Here is an 18,371-nt window from a genome sequence, read left to right as displayed (position 1 = left end):
TTTTGGCTCCCAATATGTTAATAGTTCTGTAACAGACAAAGTTCCCTCATCTAGAGCCCCCATAGCCATGAAGTTGTCAGATGGGGGGGGGGAGGAAAATCCAATGTAGCTGAATGGTTATGCTAGATATCCTCCCCTCCCTGACATGACTGTCTGAGATGTAGGCAGGGGGCTGCTATTGTTTTTGAGAAAATCTTTCACTGCAGCAATTCTTAGTGACAATGGAGAAGTTGAAGGGAAGGGAAGTAAATATTACACTTTTAGAAAGAATATGTGAACCAAAACATGGCCAACCTTCAAAATTTGCACTTTTCAACATTTCCTCCAGCCAAGTAATATGAAAAAAATGTGTATACTGGGGTAAACTGTGCATATAAATGCATACATTAGTAAAAAAATGTTTTAGGGAAATTGCTTTGAATTCTACCAGGGGAAACTGCTTTGCCAAAAAATAAAAAAAGAGTATAAAGTTGTACCTTGGAAGTCAAACAGAATCCGTTCTAGAAGTCCGTTCAACTTCCAAAACGTTCGAAAACCAAAGCATGGCTTCTGATTGGCTGCAGGAAGCTCCTGCAGCCAACTGGAAGCCGCGGAAGCCCCCTCGGATGTTCAGCTTCCAAAAATCATTTGAAAACCGGAACACCCATTTCCGGATTTTGATTGTTCGGGAGCCAATTTGTTCGGGAGTCAAGGCGTTTGAGATCCAAGGTACAACTGTATTAGGCAGAACGGCATGTAAAAATGTGTGCATTGTGAGAAATCAAAGTGCTGATTACTTTTCATGAGGACATTTAAAAAAACAATCCAGCAAACGATGTGGAAATATGTAGAACACAACGGGAAAAATGAGAAACTAAGACAGAGTTGCCTGTCCCTAACACCACTACTTCAGAGACAAGCAGGCTTATCTTAGTGTTGGGAAAGTATGAGGCCTACAGAGCGGAAGGGAGAAAACATCAGTTATTAATAATATTGGACAACAGTAATTCAATGTGATGAAATCACAGGTACCTTGAAACCAAAGAGAGCAGGATAAAACTTTAAGTCAGCAAACTAAAATTGGAAGGAAAACAACAAATGTAAATGTACATAGGTTGGACAACGAACAGCACACATGCAGAAGCAGCAGGGGTGGGGTAACGGAAAAGTTAGCCTAAACCCAAGGAAAAATAAGCGAAATCAAACATGTTCTGTTGGAAAACAGAGATTAGAATAAAAAGCACAGAAATAAATCACATTAAGAGCCCTTCAACTGAATAGAGACGAACTGAAGAATGACCCTAAGCTTTTTAAAAAGTTTGCAAGCTAAGAACAAAACTAACATAATCCTGGGGGGAGAAAGAGAGAGAAAGAAAAGCAACAGAATAAATAAAAATAAATGGATTGCTTTTGCTTTGCTTTTTTAAAAAGATGCAGCAGCTGCTTTATTTTAAATGGCAAAATGTTGAAATTTTGGGAACCCAAGCCAACAGCGCAACTTGGGACTTTAAAGGAGTCCCTTATTTGACTTGAGATGCCTTGTTAACAGCATGATCTGACCTGGATAACCAAAAACCTCACCCGAATCATGCCTCTTTTAATTTGGGCTGCACAGAGAACCTACACAAATCTCTAACACACACACAGAGTACTTTTATTGTGGAATTAATAATGTGAAAGTCATTGTAAAAAGCATCTGTCTCATTTTACAAGTGGGAAACACTGAAGCTGAGAGGACAAGCCTAAGACTGAGTGAATCTATAGCAAAAAAAATTTTGCTAACCACCGACTACCATATCAATGGCTGTTCACAAACACCACTTCCTTCATCCCTACTTTCCCATTTTACTGCTAGTCAAGACTGACTTGCCTAAGTCAATCAGTGCATCCATTATTTACTTAAATCATTTTCCTTATCTTCAATTGAAAACGCTCCTAGAATGGTTCTACTGATGAATAAAAAATAAAGACAGCCCCAGCCTTCGGACTTATAGTTTAAAAGACAAAACACAAAAGGGGAAAGGGATGGGGAGGGAGGAGGAAGAAAGCAGACACCAGTTCTTAAAGTTACAGGGTAATCATTCTTCATTCACACAGCTTCCTTACAGTCAGGCGGTTCAGATCAGATAGACACAGCACAGAAGCAATAGTCAGTGCAACAGACAAATCATTTTGCTCCATCAAAAAAAAAAAAAAGCCCCACAGAAACATATACTGAATGACTTTGTGAGTAGTAGAGCAGGCACATGACATTTTCACTGCAGTGGAATAGCACAGAATATCACACACTGCATTCTCAAATGTAAAATAATGTATAACTGTCATCTGGTACAGTGGTAACTCTGGTTGCATACAGGATCCATTCCAGAGGCCCGTTCGCAACATGAAAAGCCCACAACCTGAAGCGCCGTATCTGTGCAGGTGTGTGGCGCGATTTGGCGCTTCTGCGCATGCACAAAGCGCAATTTAGTGCTTCTGCACATGCGTGAGTGCCGAAACCCGGAAGTAACCCTTTCCGGTACTTCCGGGTCGCTGCAGGACGCAACCTGAAAAAACGTATCATGAAGCAAACGTAACATGAGTTATAATTGTATTATCATTGGTTGCAGTTTGCGGTTCAATTCTCTGCATGTTATTCAGAATTACGTCCTACTGTATTGAGTGGAAGTTGGGGTATGAATAAGATTTGGGGTCCAGGAATATTAAGCCACTTCAGCCTGTTTCAAGAGTGTTGGGTTGTAATCCTAAGCAGATGCTCTAGCAAATAAGCTCCACTTAAATTAGTGGGATTTATGGGCAAACATACTCTGGTTAGCATAGAATTAACTGGTGCCAGGCATCCGAAGCAGAGCATGGTGCTCAATCATGCTTGAACCATTCCAGTTCCTTTCTTTGGCAAATTAAGCAATGCGATGGAATAATCTGTTACCTTGGCGCTTATTTTCTGTTCTCTTTAAGCTAAAAATCCATACATGCTGAATACATTTCATATTTCTGAATAAACTTTTAGGTTCTCAAGAACACTTATGTTCTACCTAGTTCTCCACATACCTATTTGTGTCTCACTTCCTTTTAATAACTTCTTCCTTTCGTCTTGCGAGGCATCACTGTGCTAAGATTGCAGGATTTCTTAAGATCCTTTTGCCTCTGTGCCATATCTTATGTTTGACTCCTTTCTAGAGACTCAAAGAGTCCAAAGTAGTTTGCAGCTCTTTAAAGTAACTCTGTAAGGTGACTGGCTGCACCATGCTAACAGCAGCATTTGAAGAATCGCACCAGCCGCCAAGGAAAAGGAACAATGCTGGCTGGGAGGTAGCTAATAAAAGACAGCCATCTTAAAAGATGTGTTCACTCTCTGGATCTTGGTGGGAAGGCATTCCAGGGTTCTTTTTAACCATGTTCTACTCAATGTTAATTTTTTTTAGAAATGTAGCTATTGTAAAAAAAAAAAAAAATTGTCGCAATTTAATGGTGCACACACCTCTTCTCTCACATTTTGCTGCCTATTTTGGGAAGACTCTATCATACTAAAATCTCTAGATAGGATGTGAGATTTCACAAGGGCAACATCTTCTACCAAGCATTTACAGTCAAACCTTGTTCTGCATCCGCCTCCGCTTGTGTCCGCTTCAGAAAATATCTGTGGCAAACCCGGAAGTACTGGAACAGGTTGCTTCCGGGTTCACCGCTCACACATGTGCAGAATCGCTAAATCGCGCATGCACAGACACACGGCTTTGATGTGCATCATTTTTGGGTTGCAGCAGGGCCTCTGGAACGGATCCCCGCCGTAACCCGAGGTTCCACTGTAGTAGTCTCTCTGGGATACTGGAACCAAGAGCCCACCACAGCAAGGCAAATAAGAGGGCTAAGGCTATAGCTTACCGGGCAAGGCCCTCTCAGTGCTTGGGCTCTGAGATGCTTCCCCTTGAGATCTTGTGGGGGTGTCCCAAGTACAGTCATACCTCACATTGCGTCCACTTCAGGTTACATGTTTTCATGTTACGTCCCGCGGCAACCCAGAAGTACCAGAACGTGTTACTTCCAGGTTTCGCCGCTCACGCATGGGCAGAAGCACTAAATCGTGCCACGCGCATGCATTTCGGCTTGCGTCAGGTCCATGTTACGGACGGGCCCCTGGAATGGATCCTGTCCGTAACACGAGGTTCCACTGTAAACTGAAGTATTCAAGCCACTTTGGGCCTTTTGGTTCATTATATCGTCCAGGGTCAAATTAATAGGCTTCCAAAGACCTTTTTTTGAAAATCTCAGGACTACTTCAAATATAATACAGAGAAATGTTCCACTGTTGATCAGATAAAATCTTCATGATATGAAAGCAATGGCAAAATGTAAGATTATAAGTAAAACATAATCTGCTTATTTGGCATTTTCTTCCATTAATTCTCTCTATAAAACAGTACAAATTTATTGTGAAAACACAGCACTATGAAAAGAATCCTATTTTTGGGAGGGGAGGCAGCATGCAGCAATAATCTTCAAATTAAGAAACGAGGGTCAACATTTTCACTACAATAATTGAAATATTACCTCTGCAACAAAGGACTTAACTATTCTGGAGTGCAATGAGAAACTACAGTGTGTAAGAAGAAGAAGAACACTTAAGGCAAGAGACCTTGGCCTTAACTTCAAAATGTTAAGTATGAACGGCAACACGAAGTTCCTCTGCCCGTCTCCTACCTGAAGTTTCTGAGGACTAACCCTATTTCATCACAGGAGAAAATAGCACATACCTCATATGGAATGTTCCACAACAGGGAGTGGAGAGAGGTGGTGGGAAGCAAGAAAAACAAACCTTTTATGTCAAAGTAATTCCCTCTGGTGAGTTTTGGCTTCCAGTATTCTCAACAGAAACCTTAAAGCGCCTATTTTCTTCTATTTTTTTCTTTCATCATCTGCAAACACGCGTATGTAAACATGCTGCAAACTTCCCCAGCAAGTCAGATTCTTTGCTCCCTTCTCTCCAATGAACTGCAGTCCTTTTTGAAGAGAAGGGAGGGGTGAGAGGAGAAGGAGGGAGTCAAGTTCCCCTGAAAGATATCCTAAAATATGGAACTGCATTGCTGACACATAAACAGCTCTCTCCATGACTCTCCCATATGCTTTGTGACTTTGCCATTTATTTTTATCTTATTCCAAAACACTTCTTTAAGGAATATTAACCTTCCAGGTCTCAGGGGGGATTAGGAATGCATCCTTACACATAGCCTGCGCTAAACTGCGACAATTGGTTTTCAACATTTTTTTTCACCAGCTAAATTGAAGTCAGCCTTCTCCTAGGGGAAACCGAGGCGTTTGCCATTGCCTCTTTTTCTGATCTTGTTCTCAGAACCCATTTTAAACTGGAAAACTCTGTGTGACCACAACTTATCAAAGTATTGCATATGTCAGTGTCCACATCACAAGAATACAATCTCCATGTAATACCTGTGCATATAAGAGAACTCAGCAGTCAAAATTTCAGAAAACAGCTAAAAATAGATCCTCCCCAACTCTTCAGATAAAAGTCTTGTCTGCCTGCATTGTGCTCCCTTTGTGCACAGCCTACATGAGGTTGCCAAGCAACTAGTCCAAGTTCAGAAGCAGCCAAGCAGCGAGCTGCAGCTAAATAAAGATTTAATGGAATTCTCACATCTGCAACAGCCTGCAGTCCCTCAAGATACTGAAGAAGTCAACTGATGAACAGAAGAGTCAAGGAACATATCAGGTTAAGTCGTGGAGGCCCTTTCTTTCTAACCATGCCATTTTCTGCAGACTACACTGAGATGCAAACATTTCATCAAAATCTGCAGAGAATCAAAACTAGCAAGTTAGGAAAACGTACGTTTTGACATGCAAATCCACGTCCGTTTGCATTCTGCTGTGCTAGGGTTTCGAGCAAAACAGAAGGGAATCAAAAGCAGAACCTCAAAGCAGACCCCACCACCAAGCTACATGTTACGTACCTGGATCTGTAAGTCAAAGGGATCTCTTTGCAGATGCACAAAATACATGCTACAGCAATGCAGGGCAGCAACTGAGAAACACTTAAACACTATGAGAACGCTGGAACCTTCCCTTTTGAGGATGGTAAATAAGAGCAGAGTCAGCAGCCACCTGTTAAATTTCTTCCATCTAAAGCAGGAGCAAGGAGGACTCTTACAAAGAGGAAGAAGATTAGGAACACTGAAAGTGCTCCTATATCAGGTGAACAGCCTCTGGTTTCCTCTCCACAGTTTCCCCACAGTCACAGAGAAAGATGGCTGAAAATAGCTCGCAGTGGGTTAGGGTGGGGAGGGTGATGGTGGTTTAGGCTGCTAGCCTATGGCATGAGTGCAGTCATAGGAGCTCACAGAATTTAGATAGAGCAATTAATAATAACATTATCACTCCCAGGGCTTTTTATTTTTCTAGAAAAAGAGGTGGTGGAAATTGCTAAGCACCCGCCCAAAGTTGCTGAGCTTTTCTTAGGGGGGCACCCACTTTCTCTTCTTCGCCCCCACCGCCACTCTCGGCAATGCTGCTGCCGACCTCCACCTTGTGCAGCCACAATTGCCGCACCAACACGATCGCCGCGGCAGATTGGCACACCGCGCAGTCCCAGGTGCTGTGCCGCCCGCCGGCACACAGCCCCAACCTAAAGAGCTGCCGGATTGCACCAAAGAGAGGCCAGAACTCAGTTCTGGTGCGTTCCGGCTGAAAAAAAGCCCTGATCACTCCTTATACAGTGGTACCTTGGGTTACATACGCTTCAGGTTACATACGCTTCAGGTTACAGCCTCCACTAACCCAGAAATAGTGCTTTGGGTTAAGAACTTTGCTTCAGGATAAGAACAGAAATCGTGCTCCAGTGGCGCAGCAGCAGCAGGAGGCCCCATTAGCTAAAGTGGTGCTTCAGGTTAAGAACAGTTTCAGGTTAAGTACAGACCTCCGGAACGAATTAAGTACTTAACCCAAGGTACCACTGTAATAGTAAATTCGGGAAGTGAGTGCTGACAGAAATGGAACCAAAATGAGGCCACAGAGAAATAAGAAAGAAGTGTTAGTATACCTGGGGGGAGCCCAAGATTCACAGAGGTGTTTTTCCTCCAAAACTTAAGCGGGAGGGAAGGAGATCAATGGTGATTGATCATGCTCAGTAGCCACTGAAAGATCACGGATTGCATAAAAGGGGGGGGGGAGAATAATGGGGGAAATGGAGGGGAATGTCCCCTTTGAGCTCTTTGCATGTTAGGAAATCCTGAAGAATGCTTGGATGGTTGGCTGGAAGCTTGAATAGGCATATTCATGCTAAAAGGTGAGAATACAGGCCATTATTTTGATGCAAGTTCCAAATATCGACAAGTATGTGCAGTGCTTAGGGAAGTTTTTAAGGATTGATGTTTTTATTATGTTTTTAGATATGTTGTAAAGAGACACGGGTGGCGCTGTGGGTTACACCACAGAGCCTAGGACTTGCCGATCAGAAGGTCGGCAGTTTGAATCCCTGTGATGGGGTGAGCTCCCGTCACTTGGTCCCTGCTCCTGCCAACCTAGCAGTTCGAAAGCACGTCAAAGTGCAAGTAGATAAATAGGTACCACTCCAGCGGGAAGGTAAATGGCGTTTCGGTGTGCTGCTCTGGTTCGCCAGAAGCAGCTTAGTCATGCTGGCCACATGACCCGGAAGCTGTACGCCGGCTCCCTTGGCCGATAAAGCGAGATGAGCGCCGCAACCCCAGAGTCAGTCACGACTGGACCTAATGGTCAGGGGTCCCTTTACCTTTACCTAAGCTGCCTAGAGTGGCTGGGGAAACCCAGCCAGATGGGTGGGGTGTTGTTGTTGTTGTTTTATTTTAAAGAAAGCAATCTCCTGCCCTAAAGTACAAAATCTTTATCTCGTGTCTGGGGGAAATGAGCTAAGGGAGCTATTTGACCCCAAACAGTAGTGCCCATAGTGCCTTTCCAAAATAAGGTGGAAGACAGAAAGAAAAGAAAGGGAAAAACCAGGACTGCTGTTACCTGTAACTGATGCTTATCAAATAGGTTTCCATACAGTTCAGCCCTAGGAGTCATGCATACCCAGGCCGGCTGCAGAGAGTCTTCTAGAACCCTTCTACACATGAGACACTTCCCTAATGGCTTTGACCACTTTCCTATCTTGAAGAGTAGAGGAATACCACATCTCCTTCCCAGTTCCTTTCTGAACTCTGGAGGAAATCCATCGGTAGATAAAATAAGAAGCTACAGCAGGTCGCACAGAGTAATATTCACGGGAGTTCTTTCAGAACTCTCAGGTGGATGGCATCTGGACCTTGTGATATATCAGTTTTTATTTTGCCAACAAGGCCTAAAATGTCGTCTCTTGTCACAGCTAGTTGCTTTTGTTCCTTCCTGTGAAAGTTGGTTCAGGCACAGGGATCTACCCTATAGCTTCACTGAAAAGGTAGATTCAAATAATTCATTCAGCTTCTCTGCAAAATCCTTATCTGCCTTTAGCACACCTTTGATCCCTTGTTTTTCAAAGGTCCAACTGCCTTTCTAGCTGGTTTCCTGCTATTAATGTATTTAATTGTTTTGTAGTTGTTCTTTATATTTTGAGCAATGGCTCTTTTCTAGCATCTCTTATTGTCTGTTTGCATTTCTTTTGCCAAATTTTGTGCTCCTTTTTGTTTATTTATAAAATAGTTACATACTGCTACTTCATTAAAAACAATCAAAGCAGTTTACAATAATAACATAAAGCTATACAATAAAAACCATAAAAGTAATTAAAATTAGACATTGAAGAACTATTGTTGAAAGATGTTTTCTTCACTGCCTGCATAAAAAGAAGGTAAAGGTACCCCTGCCCGTACGGGCCAGTCTTGACAGACTCTGGGGTTGTGCGCCCATCTCACTTAAGAGGCCAGGGGCCAGCGCTGTCCGGAGACACTTCCGGGTCACGTGGCCAGCGTGACATCGCTGCTCTGGCGAGCCAGAGCCGCACACGGAAACGCCGTTTACCTTCCCGCTGGTAAGCGGTCCCTATTTATCTACTTGCACCCGGAGGTGCTTTCGAACTGCTAGGTTGGCAGGCGCTGGGACCGAGCAGCGGGAGCGCACCCCGCCGCAGGGATTCGAACCGCCGACCTTTCGATCGGCAAGCCCTAGGCGCTGAGGCTTTAACCCACAGCGCCACCTGCGTCACCTGCATAGGCCTGGTCAAATAGAAACATTTCCAGCAGGCCTTTAAAAGTTATCACATTAAAAAACCACAGTGGTACCTTGGTTGTTGAACGGTTTGGCTCCCGAACAAATCGGCTCCCGAACACTGCAAACCTGGAAGCGAGCGTTCCGGTTTGCGAACGTTTTTCAGAAGCCGAACATCCAACGCAGCTTCCGATTGAGTGCAGGAAGCTCCTGCAGCCAATCGGAAGCCACACCTTGGTTTCTGAATGGTTCCAGGAGTCAAATGGACTCCCGGAACAGATTAAGTTTGACAACCAAGGTACCACTGCTTTTTGTACATACATGTTTGCCTTATTGGATTCTATTTAGGATAAATGGGTCTTCTTGGAATAAAATATAATGGAATAAACAAGACTTCAAATTATAATATCAGTTACTTCAGGCATTTCTTTAGAAAGTTATTCAATTAAAAGCTAGCCAGGCTTTTTTTTTTATGTGTTCCAAAAAACAGTCATAGCTTGCTGTTGCATGATAGAATTAATGCTTTGAAAGGGAAACTTCTGGACTGTTTATTGAAAAGACATGAGAACAAACATCTTATAAATCCATTATTGTAAACATTATTCCTGTCTAATAGTAGCAGGACTTCCCTTTATGAAAGCAGTTCCAAGTTTTGTAGTTTTGACCCTTGTAATAACCCATGGGGACGCAGGTGGCGCTGTGGGTAAAACCTCAGCGCCTAGGACTTGCTGATCGCATGGTCAGAGGTTCGAATTCCCGCGGCGGGGTGAGCTCCCGTCGTTCGGTCCCAGCTCCTGCCCACCTAGCAGTTCAAAAGCACCCTTAAGTGCAAGTAGATAAATAGGGACCGCTTTACAGCGGGAAGGTAAACGGCGTTTCCGTGTGCTGCTCTGGTGCCGGTTCGCCGGAGCAGCGTCGTCACGCTGGACACGTGACCCGGAAGTGTCTGCGGACAGCGCTGGCTCCCGGCCTGTAGAGTGAGATGAGCGCACAACCCTAGAGTCATGGGTTATTAAAAAGGTTCCAATACTGTATCCAATACAGGTGTTTTTCTTTCTCCTTTTTTATCCTCCCCTACAAAATGGGTAGCAAAACCTTCACTGCACTTTTCTGAACTAGACCCCATTATTTCCTGTCGAAGTTGTAACTGAAGTTGAACTTTTGAAACCACAGAAGGTACGTCTAAAAGAGCACGAATAAGCTCTATAACATGACCTTTTAAATTCCAGGCAACACTCCCTTGTCCAAAGGGATTATCACCCAGAAATCTCTGAAAGGGCGTAACCTGTTGCTGGAAAAGAAATATCTTTGCAATTCAGTTGGCTAGCAGTCAAAACCCTGCTTAGATGTAGAGGGGAGAATGAGGTTACTCTTACCTACAGTCACCCCTGCTTCCAGTTGTCATATCTAGTTCTACAAATGTTTGAGACAGAAAGTATCTGCTTTGTTCAAAATGTATAGTCAGTATCACTTTTAAAGGAAGCTTTTATAAATTTCTATTTCAATGGTGTTTAACCGTACTACATCTTAATTGTATTTACAGAACAGCAAGTAGTTCATGCTGAGGGTATAAAGTACATAATGCTGATATTCAGCAAATCTTTGGATAGTAAATAAGAAACTGAAATAACAGATTTACCAACAGATCCATTAGTTTTATTATTTGGGTGCATTAAAGATTTGGAATTAGCAGATGACAGGGAACTGATCCAACATTTATTGACAGCAGAATGAACAACTATTTGTTCTAATTTAAGGACTCTGACACTGGATTACTGGTTAACTGGCGTATGGCACATAGTATATATGGTCAAATTGACCGATATGCTTATAGAATTGAAGAGTGTCTTACTGGTATAATATGATGCAGGAAAATACAAATCCACACATATCTGGGCAACACTGTAAAATATTTATTAATGTATTAAAATAACCAGTATAGGTATTCTTACTTGTATCTCCTAGGAGATTATATAGTCAATCTATACACTTAATTATTCACTTCTTTATCATTTATTCAGTCAAATTGTAAAGTATTTTGCTTTAATCTCTCCACTGGGGTCCCCACACAACCAAATGTGATGCCTAATATTTATTTTTCATAACCTTATAAAAACTTCAATTATTTTTGTCCAGGTGATTGGAGAGCTGTAACCCCACTCTGTTGATTGGTCTGCAGCTGATAACCCGCTTGTCCTCCTATTCATAACATGTTGTTGCCAGTGCTGCCAGCAGTACCATCTGGCAAGGGGGCAGCGGTGTAGGGCAGAGCTCCTCAGCACTGCCCGCTGATAGGCTGGAACAAAGGACCAATAGCTCAGCAACGTAGTTGAGTGGCAGCCTCAGTGCCCCATGAGCATCAAGCATGGCAGAGAGCGGGACGGGGGATTGGTCAGGTGCAGGTATCTTTCTAAAGCCCGTGCAGAGGGTGTCCTAGCAACTGGCCATCGCCCAAATCCACTCCTCAGTCTGCTCACATAAACATTGGGAAATTTTCTGTGTGAGGGGGAGGGCGCACTTTTGGAGCACTCTTGTGTTATAATAGAATGTAATATTCTATGCTGCTATTGTACTACTGTATAGGTATCAAAATAGTACGGTATCATAAAATAAAGATAAAATTGTTAAAACAATGCAGTTATACCTTAAAAGCCAACAGAAACAAAAGTGTCTACAATTTCTGGTGGAAAAGGCACAGAGAAAGAGTCTCATGGATTTTGATGTGGGGGGGGGCACTGTAGAGCTATGACACGACCACATAAAAAGCCCAGCCTTTCACAGGCACTTGTGGCTATCTTAAAACAGCACCAAGAGCAAAGCCTCTGAAGTTGACTTTAATTCCCAAGCAAGTCTATATAGGAGGAATTGATCCATAAGATAAATTAGTCCTAAACTGTTTTACAGCCAATGCTTCAATGTGCATTTTGAATCGAGCCCAGAAGAGGATAAGATGCTAACAAACTGACATATGACAGACAGTAATAATTTCCTGCCTGTAGGTTTCAGACAAAGGTCTGGCTATCACACTTTGGACTAATGAAGTTTCCAGGCCAACGTCACTAGTCCATTCTTGAGGCAACTGAAGGACCGATGACTAAAGCCAAATTCAACTTCTCCAGGAAAGATCACACACAGCCAGTATATCTACTGGAGTAGATAAAAGGCACCCTAATGGCCACCCTCACCCGAGTATCCAGGAAAAATGACACAGTGAAGAATACTGCAAGACAGAAACCTGCTTCATCAGAAATGCCACTCCATCCAAGACAGGTTGAACATTTCACCTAGATCACCAGTATGTTTGAGTACAAGCACATTCATCTTGTTTGGATTCTGTTTCAGCTTGTCAATTCATCCAGTGTTTTCACAGATGATTAAAATGTTTGGAGTAGTGTGTATGGCGCTCCTGGGCTGCCCAGACAACAACTCTCTCCTGGCCTCGCTGGTCCAAAGGAAAGCAATACGTTTGGCACCAGCTTGGCGGCAGGAATTGCCGGGAGGAGACGTACAGGGAGTCATCCAATCATCTTAGAAACTCGACTCTGGATTTGTGTGGGGTTTACTCCTTAGCCTTTTCTTCTCCCAACAATATTCCACAAGGCAGTGGAGGTTTAGGACCAGAGTTTTCCTTCTCCTAGATGGGCTATCTTCCCAGGTTGACGAGCTCCATCTGCCACTCACTTCTCTCTACAGAACATGCAGAAACTATCTTCTTGTCCATTGGACCCACTAATGGTCTTGTCTGCTGAATCCACCAGAGCCTGTCTTCACATGCAGGGGAAATGCCTAAACTCACCAAGGGATTGAGATCCATTGACTATCCCCACCTGGTTTAGCTAGCCAGTTGAAGCCGTTTCCTGTGGTGTGTTTGCTGTCACACGCTGAGAGCTTCTAGGAGCCACAGGTGAGAGCAAAGTGCAAAGTGGGGACCAAAGGTGGACAAGCTACCCCAGATGGAGCACAACATGTCCCCCACCTCTGGCTGGGAAATAGGCAAATAAAACTGTTTTGTCTTTGCTTTCAGTACCAGTGTTTCACATCTGTAGCAGCCTGACCCAGAAGCACCCAAGCAGCCCCTGTAGCAACCTCCAACACCCAAGGCCACACAGGGAATGAGCAACACAATGGATAGCTCAGTTGGTTAGACCATGGTGCTGATAACACCAAGGTTGCAGGTTCGATCCCTGTGTGGACCAGCTGCATATTCCTGCATTGCAGGGGGTTGGACTAGATGATCCTCAGGGTCCCTTCCAACTCTTCAGTTCTATGATTCTATGAAAAATGAATGCTGTAACTTTTCCAAACATTCTCCATGACATGAGCCAGCAGAGATATAATGCTGGCTGTAAAGTAATTTCAGTTCTGGAAAGCCTTAATTTAACACCTAAGAACTCAAGCATCAAGTATTGTAAGCAACAGCTGCCAAAACTTAAAACTGCCAGATTTGATAAGCACACAAAACCTGCAAGCTATTTATCAAGGTCTAAATGGTGTCTCTCTTCGAACGCAGTGAGGCCTTTGCATGCATGCTTACCAGGGCAGTAGGCATCAAGGTCCAGTTTTGGTGCAGAAGTGAGAGTTGGTGAGCCAAGCTCAGATTCTGGAATTCGAGGGCTCTCAACAAATTTTGCCTTCCTTAGAGGAGCTTAAGAAGAAGGGAAACACAAAGGAAGGTCATGAGAAAGTGAACAGTAAATAACACATGGAAGCATTTAGCTAAACAAACTATGTTAGGCCCAGATCATGTTCCCTTTTGTAAAACCAAAAAAAGGGAACTCTACATTTCTCAGAAAAGAGGTGGATCATATTAAAAATGCAAATTTCCACACTGTCTTTTGAGAAAACTTAAGTGAAGAAACCACCTCCAGGTGAAATAAAAACAGTTAATGGCACAACCCTACACATATTTACTCAGGAGCAAATTCCACTCTGTCCCATGGGGTTTACACCAATATAAGTATGGTTAGAATTGCATACTAAAGGTTATGTCTCCTGGACAGATTATGCACATGCACAAGTGATGGGACTAATTCACCCTCCATTGTAATCTAAAGGAACTATATTTCACTGCCCATTCTATAAGCAACTTTGAACAAAAGAGCCATGCACCAGATTCCTTCCAGTTACAGCTTCCGCACAATCTCCTAAGGGCACACAAATATGTAACTGTGCAAATAATACCATCAATTTCTGCTTACTGAATGGAGGCCTTATGAGACTTACGAGACTGATGTTCTGGACAGACTTTAGCTTTTTCAGATAACAGAAGACAGTATAACCAAGTCACATTAATGTGTAAAATGAAAGCAATCTCTTCCTGTAGGACATGCAAAAACCCACACAACCTACTTGGCCAAAGACCCTAGGATAAAAAAAGTATCTGAACAAATGTTCTAAAACCAATGTTGAAGAGCTTTCAAGCATCTGAAAAATTACCATCTTTATAGCAACCCAGCACCTACCTAGCCTGACACCACCTTCCCAGGAGAAAGTTTATGCAAAGGAAAAACAGCACGTGCAAATTTCAATTTAGAAAGAATAAACAATCTTCACATTTAGTGAAGATTAATTTGCTATGATTAAATTTTGGGAAAATTTGTTTCCTAAAAAAAGTAGAATTAAATTATTCACTTCTTTGAATTAAAGCAAGGAAGCAATGTGGGAGGCAGCCTATCATGTGAACTTGCACGCCAAAGAAGGTAACTCAAGTATTTAAACAGATTCCACTTCATCACAGGTTGAAGACGCAAGTCTCCCAAAGGCTGACTTACACATTTGTGTGGGTAGTGAACAGATTTCTAGAACAATTTTTTAGAGCTTCATAATTACTGTTTAAAACACGTCAACCATGAAAGAAATGGTGCTGATTGCTGAATTCAGATTAAAGATATTTATAACTAAGTTACTATGTTGATAGTACATAAAACCATAACTAAATTACTCCATTGTTTTATAATACACAAATTATTTCATAAAGCAAGCATCTGTTAGACCTGAAAAACTAGATTGGGAGGGAAGCCAGAGTACTAGGTTTGACTGAAATACTCAGGATGTGAGCCCTCTTCCACCATGAGTCCCACTGGCAGATCTTGGGGAAGTTTGTAATCTCATCTTAACCTACCTCTGTTTGCGATAGCCTAAAATGCTCCTCTGAGTGACCTAAAGGGCACCAGGACTTAAATTTGAGAAAAGCATGCCTTCTGCTTATTCGCCCTGCAAATCACAGGACAAAAGTTGGTGTGACAAATCTGTAGGTTGAGCTGAGCTTGTGACAAAGCAATCGTGTGACTGTTTCAAAGCACTTAATTAAGAGACTTTGGGGTGAAGTGATAAACATTGTTCATAATTTCTATGCCACCTTTTGACCATGCAGTCCCTATGACAGCTTACAAACAATAACTTGAACCAACTTGACAAATCTCAAAAGTCAAGACATTTAAACAAATAAAAAAGCAGAACACAGTGGGGAGGGAACCAGATTAAAACAAGAGTTCAATCAAGTGCTACTAAATGCTTAGATAAACAGAACTGTTTGACACCAAATTGATGGTCAAATATGAGCCTGATGGACAGTTTTTTGGGGAAATTCCATAAACAGGGTGCCAACTGAGAAGGCTATGCCCATGTTATAGCAAAGTACTTCAACTCTGCAGGTGGGACCTTTAACAGAGTCCTCAACAATTGGAGGAATTTAATAAATTGACATCTGATCAAGCAATGAAAAAACTATACATGTTTTCAAAAAGAATTACACCAATTAGAATACGGATATCAAAAATAATGTTTTAATTTCTATAGATGGGTATGTCCATCAATGACATGAAGAAATAGTATTTTATAGGACAACAGCGGCTTTGTATGTGAAATAACATAAACACCTTCTGTGAAAGAGCGGTTAAACAAAATGTCAGAATATGCAATGATGACAGAATTACCATATTATCTTGGACCGAAAGAACAAAGAGAAAGAAGGATAAAATTCAGAGAAAAGTAGCCATGCTTCATCAAATATTGCATGATTAAGCCAAGAGAGTTTGTTTTTGCTTTATTTTGAAGAAATTCTAGAGGTGTTTTGCTAACATGTTCACATTAGTATGTTCAACACTGATGTATATTCCCATGTGTTTCTTTATAGTAATAAACAAAAACAAAAACAGGGAAATAGGAGCATGCGTTCCATCAGATACCCAGGTCCTAGGCTGTTTAGGCCTTTACAGGTCAAAGCAAACACTCTGATTTGTGCTTAGAAGCAAACGTGAAGCTAGTGAAGATCTTTAAGGGGTAACTGTGCCCCTGAAGGACCAGGTGCGCAGCCTGGGAGTCATTTTGGAGTCCCAGCAGTCCATGGAGGCGCAGGTCAATTCTGTATCCAGGGCAGCTGTCTACCAACTCCACCTGGTACGCAGGCTGAGACCCTACCTGCCCGCAGACTGTCTCGCCAGAGTGGTGCATGCTCTCGTTATCTCCCACTTGGACTACTGCAATGCGCTCTGCGTGGGGCTACCTTTGAAGGTGACTCGGAAACTACAACTAATCCAGAATGCGGCAGCTAGACTGGTAACTGGGGGAGGCCGCCGAGACCACATAACACCGGTCTTGAAAGACCTACATTGGCTCCCAGTATGTTTCCAAGCACAATTCAAAGTGTTGCTGTTGACCTTTAAAGCCCTAAACGGCCTCGGTCCAGTATACCTGAAGGAGCGTCTCCACCCCCATCGTTCTGCCCGGTCGCTGAGGTCCAGCGCCAAGGGCCTTCTGGCCGTTCCCTCATTGCGAGAAGCAAAGCTACAGGGAACCAGGCAGAGCGCCTTCTCAGTAGTGGCGCCCGCCCTGTGGAACACCCTCCCATCAGATGTCAAAGCGATAAACAAATACCTGGCATTCAGAAGACATCTTAAGGCAGCCCTGTTCAGGGAAGTTTTTAATGTGTGACATTTTGGTGTATTTTTGGTCTCTGTGGAAGCCACCCAGATGAGCTGGGGAAACCCAGCCAGATGTGCAAGGTACAAATAATAAATAATAATAATAATAATAATAATAATAATAATAATAATAATTATTATTATTATTAGCACATGAGTGGCACTCATCACATTCATGTTTCCTGTCCTAGCCTCTTATTATTAGAAAAAGTGTGGCATTTTAGTAGCCCAGACTGTAAATCAGTGAAACTCTTCCGAGCAATTATTATAACTATTGGATCTACAACGATGGTGGTCAAGATGACTTGACCCATGTATCCCAGTGGATAAGCTTGTTACTGGACCTAAGAACACACAGAAAGGTGTCAAAGCATACAGAATATGAAAGGGGCAGGCATGGAACTTATTACCAACAAAAAAATAGCAAATATAACTAAAAATATGTGAGCAGCTCTGTAGACAAAACCTGCAGGAACCAAATATATAACAGCACCCAGCTAAGCATATTTACCCTTAGTGGGACTTACGTTCCAAACTTATGCCCAACTGTGTTCAAAATTGCAGCATGAGCATGAGACAAAACAGAAGAGTTGGGAAAAGCAATCAAGCACACAAATATAAAGTTTACATAAAATATAAAGAGAGCCAGCAATAGATACGGTGGTGGGGAGTTCTGTGTTAGAACAGCTGAGATCGGTGTCATCAGCATATAAGCAATACTGAAACCTATGAGACTTATGATGTCACCCAGAGATGTGTAGAGAGAGAATATCTTAACATCAAGAACAAGTCCCTGAGTGACCCCAGCAAAGCTTTAAAGGAACTCTAGTATCCACTGCAGAGAAGCAGCACATTAATTGCTAGTTACACATCATCAACTTGTAAGATCCAATTACAGACGTTAAACAATGTGAGTCAGAATGGTGTAAAGAACAGAGTGCTGGACTTGCTCAGCCATGCAAATCTCTCTGTGGTTTTTGGAAAAGACATCCTCTTGTGGCATAACCTAACTCTGGGGTTATTGTGAGGCTAAAAGTACATTCCTTTAAAAAAACAAACTTGTTAATTTTACATTATTTCGATAAGTCATACAATAATTACACAAAACAAAAAACAATAAGATCCTTATTCTGCTACATATTGGAAGTGCCTATACTTAAAAAAAAGAAGAAGAGCTAAATAGCAATAGAGCATAACAGGTAAGCAATAGAGGTACCAGGAAGTCAGAATATAAAGGACTAATGATCATCAATAAGGAACACCATTAACAAGGAAAACGTAGCAGCATCACAAACCATTATA

General features: G+C 42.4%; 1 protein-coding gene across 1 annotated transcript in view; it reads right to left on the bottom strand.

Annotated features, from left to right (window-relative positions):
* TANC2 (tetratricopeptide repeat, ankyrin repeat and coiled-coil containing 2) overlaps positions 1-18,371 on the bottom strand; it is a 199,074-nt gene that overhangs the window by 75,812 nt on the left and 104,891 nt on the right. Inside the window, exon 6 of the mRNA XM_079949186.1 lies at positions 13,682-13,792. Within this exon, the coding sequence (XP_079805312.1) occupies positions 13,682-13,792 (111 nt within the window). The remainder of the gene's footprint in view (positions 1-13,681; positions 13,793-18,371) is intronic.

This window comes from Podarcis cretensis, assembly GCF_951804945.1.
Source record: "Podarcis cretensis genome assembly, chromosome: 13".
Taxonomy (NCBI): Eukaryota; Metazoa; Chordata; class Lepidosauria; order Squamata; family Lacertidae; genus Podarcis; species Podarcis cretensis.
The sequence above is the reverse complement of the archived record's forward strand: the minus strand, read 5'-3'. Positions and strand labels throughout refer to the sequence as shown.